The sequence below is a fragment of the Apis dorsata genome, unplaced genomic scaffold (genome assembly GCF_000469605.1).
Source record: "Apis dorsata unplaced genomic scaffold, Apis dorsata 1.3 scaffold_997, whole genome shotgun sequence".
Lineage (NCBI taxonomy): Eukaryota > Metazoa > Arthropoda > Insecta > Hymenoptera > Apidae > Apis > Apis dorsata.
In genome coordinates, this window is record NW_006264098.1 from 31,088 (window position 1) to 35,969 (window position 4,882).

The 4,882-nt window shown below is 22.7% G+C and overlaps 2 protein-coding genes across 5 annotated transcripts in view; one reads left to right on the forward strand and one right to left on the reverse strand.

The window, feature by feature from the left end:
- LOC102676575 (malonyl-CoA decarboxylase, mitochondrial-like) overlaps positions 1-1,805 on the forward strand; it is a 6,239-nt gene extending 4,434 nt beyond the window's left edge. Inside the window, exon 10 of the transcript XR_422831.2 lies at positions 1,678-1,805. The gene's annotated coding sequence lies outside the window, so the exon portion shown is untranslated. The remainder of the gene's footprint in view (positions 1-1,677) is intronic.
- LOC102676801 (CCR4-NOT transcription complex subunit 2) lies at positions 163-4,182 on the reverse strand. Of its 4 annotated transcripts, none has more exons than XM_031514441.1 (9): positions 3,848-4,182; positions 3,069-3,132; positions 2,479-2,954; positions 2,134-2,354; positions 1,585-1,827; positions 1,202-1,463; positions 1,018-1,125; positions 687-926; positions 163-603 (listed from the first exon to the last, which is right to left on the reverse strand). In XM_031514441.1, exons 3-8 carry the CDS (start codon positions 2,799-2,801, stop codon positions 707-709), a joined length of 1,377 nt encoding a protein of 458 aa, XP_031370301.1. In that variant the 5' UTR covers positions 2,802-2,954; positions 3,069-3,132; positions 3,848-4,182; the 3' UTR covers positions 163-603; positions 687-706. The 4 variants fall into 4 exon arrangements, with proteins under 4 accessions (XP_031370301.1, XP_031370300.1, XP_031370302.1 ...); XM_031514440.1 differs by having other exon boundaries at positions 249-603; positions 701-926; XM_031514442.1 differs by lacking the exons at positions 163-603; positions 3,069-3,132 and having other exon boundaries at positions 701-926; positions 3,848-4,167.
- Between the last annotated feature and the right edge of the window lie 700 nt (positions 4,183-4,882).

Below are 4,882 nucleotides of genomic sequence, written 5' to 3' on the forward strand. Positions count from 1 at the left end.
AAAATTTTAAACAAAGATATTTTTATATTTGCTATTTCAATTCAATATTTTTTAAAAATTTTGTACATATAAAAATTTACATTAATGTAGCTTATTATTAATTTTGATAGATAATAAAAAAAATTAATAAAATTTAAGAAAAAATAAATGCAATATGAAAAATTATGAAAATAAATTTGTTTCTTAAAAAACAGTTCATTTACATTCTTAATTACATAGGTACAAAATAAATGATCATATACATAAAGATTTTATGAACATATTGTATTTTGAGTTGCCTAAATGTCAAAATTTAGTTCAGTACTACTTATTATTTTTATTATATACACTGCTAAAATCATAATGATCATTATATTATTGAAAAGTACATTATTCTATATATAAGCATCTAAATATTTAACACATAAGATCATGTATCAAAATCATTTGTCAATATCAAATACATTAGACTCACTTCCATTTCTAATTGAGTCAGTGATTAAAGAACTTCATTTCTGTACTCTTCAAATTTTATGTTTTTATTAAAGATTATTAAATTTGTTCATTTATACAATAGTTGTTTCCTGTCCAACTTAAAGACAGTACAATGGTCTGCAAGCAGATCTACAACAAAAAAATTTTTAATAAAAATATTTATAACTTTTTAGATACAATTTAACAAAAATAATAATTAAATAAGAAATTATATTTTTATAAATACCTGTAGTCAAGGCTGGGTTTGATGAAAATTTGTGGGAAGATGAGGTCTACTTTCTAGTTTTGTATAATCCAAATGAAATTCTTTTGCTACTTTTCTCCAACTTTGCGCATCAAAATAATAATAAGTACCACGTTCATATGTTGATGTTTTTTCTACAAGTCCTAATCCTGGTGCTTGCGTTATCCAAACCTTTTCTTCCATATGATATCGCCATTCTCTACTATACCTTTATAATCCAAATAAGATCATATATTTATTAAAAATTGACTAAAAAAATATTAAAAATTTTGAATATATAAATAAAAAAAAATATTTACAATTCTGCAGCTGCTGCTAATTGCAATACATCTCCAACATTTGTATAAAACATATAAAATAGTAGATCATCCTTGTATCGATTTAATTTAACTGGTGCTAACTTATCTCTAAAATAAACATAATATAAATTTAATTATTATAATAATTTATATTTATAAAAATCTATATAATAAAATAAGATACCTGATGGCGGCATTAATAAGGTATTCTGGTGGTACATGAAAATCAATATCCTGAGGTCGGCATGGTGTTTCTGCCCAAGGTCCACCAAAATTTTGATAAAGACTTTCTGGTGAATTAAGATTTAATCCTAACGCAGTTAAATCTTGACCTAATGCCAAAGATACTAAATTCGGATCTGTTTCAGCTGCCCTAATAAATGTCAATAATCCAACTATTCCAAACTGGTCTTTTACCATACTAGCTGGTATATTGGTCACTTTACCTAAATAACATAATAATAAACAGTTATAAAAAAAAAAGAATTTAGTAAAATATTATAAAATAATATTAAATAATAAATTTAATTTATAAATATAATTATATTAAATAATAATAATAAATACCATCAGGAGATGTTTGTATGCCTCTTTTAGATGATTGAGACTTTTCTGATCCAGGTGCTCTATTTGCTTGTAATACATCTTGTCCAATTTCAGGGCCAAGTCCAACAGATATGTTTTTATCTCCAGAAACACTTCCACCTGGTGATGGCCCTTCTCTATTTTGTGTTCCTGGTAATGCTGGAAAATCCTCAGAACTCATTGTAAACTCACTTGATTCGGATGTTGGTTGTTTTACCATTCCAACTATAATTATAAATGTAAATATAAAAATTAAATATGAAATTTGTGTATATATATATATATAATTTTAATTTTATTATTGATATTTTATTAATTTATTTATTAATTTTATTAATTTATTATTGGTATAAATATAATTAAATATATTTAATTATCATATATATTTAATATGGATTAAAATTATGATATTTTTCAAACAATGAATTTAATTATAATTTATATGAACTTTTTGAAAAAAAAATCATTAATATTACTCTTAATATATTATATTATTATTACATCATTACTTAAATTATTATAAATACAAACCATAAGGTTGTTTTCCTGGCATAGGACTAGGTTGTGGCATAGAATCACCCTGTCCTCTGTTCGTTAATGAAGGAAATTCAGATAGATCCAATAATGGAGGAGTACTTGTATCTCCACCTCCTCCACTACCAAAAACAGAGTGAAAATTATTGATTTGAGATCCGTAATTACGACTTTGAGGTATTCCAAATGTGCCCATGCTACCCATTGGATTCGAAGTTCTATAAATTTATATTAATATTTTCAGTATTATAATAAATAAGATTATTATAAAATATAATAAACATGTAATAAAATAAAATATAACAAAAATGAAAAATTTTCCACTATTATGAAAAAACTAACCCAAGAGCAGGCATTGTACGTCTATCTGTAAAAGCTCTCTGCCCAAACAGTCCTCTGCTGCCCATAGGAGAGAGCTGCTGTTGTTGAGGTTGATGATTATTTTGTCCACCTCCTGTTCCTGATGCTCCAGGGTAAACGTTAGTAACTACTACCGCAGAATTAGCTGAACTGGAAGTGCTTGTGGATGAGCCTGAGAACATGCCCGAGGTAGGTGTGACATGACCCGTAAGGGTCGATGAATTTAAGCCCCCCCCACCTGTGCGCGATGTAAGGCTTGCGTTCGCAATACTGCGTGGTGGCTGCTCAAAGTTCAGGTTAGCCATAGCCTGGTGGCTCCACTACAAAGTACCTGCTAGGGCACACCAACACACTTTTATGTCAATTATCACAATCACTTGTTTTCTATTGCATCACTTGTAAGTTGTTCAATTTCATGGAACTGAAGATAATCCATGACAAGAACTCCTAGTAGCAACCTGTAATGATGAGGTAAAAACAAATATATGATAGAGTTAAATTATTAATTATTATTGAAAATTAATTATTATTGTTTTTATTCTTAATTTCAATTGTATTTATTTAATTTTTACCTCTTTATCACAGCATCATGGCAATGGTCATATCAAAATCGAAGACAGGAAAGTAAGTATGGACCTATTGGCAATCGAAGAATTTATTTTTGTGAAGATGCCACTTAAGCACTCCAGAAATTTTATGGATATATATAATCTATATTTTTATATATAAAATATTTGTTTACTTTTTAATTTATTTAAATAATTATGCATTATATTTTATTATATTATATTAAAAATTATATTATTTTTAATTTTTTAATTTTAATTTTTAAAAAAGTTTTTATATTTTACAAATAAATTATAAAGAATAAAAATTAATTTTATAAAAAAATTTATTTATTAAAAACTAAAATTTAAAAAACTTTAACATAGTTTTTATGTCACATAGGATTTGTATCATATAATTAATTTATATTTACAACTTAAAGTTGTTATTATAAGTTGCATTTATATTTTAAATATACATATAAATTATAATTTGAATATTTAATTATTTAATACAATATTAAACTCATTAATGGCAATAATTTGTTATTTCAATTACTATAAAAAATGACAACATAATAACATAACAAAAATGATTTAGTAATTTTTTTGGATATTTTGTTAATATCTTAAGATTAAAATTATTACATACTATACAAAAAATTTACGAATTTTGAAAAAACAATAAACGAAAACGGCAATTTTGACATTGTAAAGATATAAATCAGAACGAGCACAAAGAAAGCAAAGGTTATAACATCTATATAACGAAAATATTAAAGAAAAAATAGACAAAATTTAATTACCTATATTATTGAATCCGTTGTTAAGTTAGTAGGCGAAAAAATCCATTAAATTCATAATAAACAAAGTAAATGAGCATAAAAAAAAAACACAAAAACGTCGATGTTGACTCGGAATGAATATGATAGGGAAAACGTTGTTTTCAATAATTAGTATTTCGTCTAAAAAAAAGATTTTTATATAAATAATCTCAAAAGATTAAACTTTTATGCACGTTACAATATTCTTAACAAATAAATGTCTATTTTGTCACTCAGTTTCATAAACTTAAACAATACTAGAGACACGAATTTCTGCCATTATAACCATTTCTACAAAGATATTCAAATTAGATATTAAAATAATTATTATAAAGATTATGAATTAAATATAATTATAATACATATTAAAAATATTATATATTTAATTATATTACAAAATTATTAATATTGCATAATATATTTTAATAAACATAAATAAATTTTAATCTTGAATATGATTACGAAATTTATTATAGTATCTAGAATATTATGTTTTAAAGATACAAAATAAAATTCAAATTTAAGCAATTAATAAATATAATTAATAAATTGAAGTAATATTGTAATACTTTCTTATGTTTAAAATATTTTTTTTATAAAAAATATTGTTTACAACAAAATATATGTAATGAATAAATAAATAAAATTTCAATAAAATATCTAATTTATTATATAAAATTAAAAGTATTATTAATTATAGATATTATTAATTGTTATAATTATAGAGATTATTAGTTTATTTATTTATTACAATTAAATGACTGATAAATTTTTAATTGACAAAATATATAAAATATTTTTAATATTCTATACTAAATATTCCTTTATTTATTATTATAATATAATATTTTAATTTACTATTTTATAATAATTAACTTACTTTTATTAATAATTAACAATAAAAATATTACTATAATACTGACAATAATCAGAGAAATATATATATTAATAAAATATTAAATTTAAATTAAAAATGATAAAATTGTATTTATATATACATTAATTTATATATATATT

Bases quoted from the DNA above. Each gene is read 5' to 3' on its own strand.
- LOC102676801 (XM_031514441.1), bottom strand. From the start codon at position 2,801: ATGGCTAACCTGAACTTTGAGCAGCCACCACGCAGTATTGCGAACGCA. The intron at 1,828-2,133 runs GTTTGTATTTAT...TTATAATTATAG, and splicing joins GCCAGGAAAACAACCTTATG to TTGGAATGGTAAAACAACCA. The intron at 1,464-1,584 runs GTATTTATTATT...TATGTTATTTAG, and splicing joins CATACAAACATCTCCTGATG to GTAAAGTGACCAATATACCA.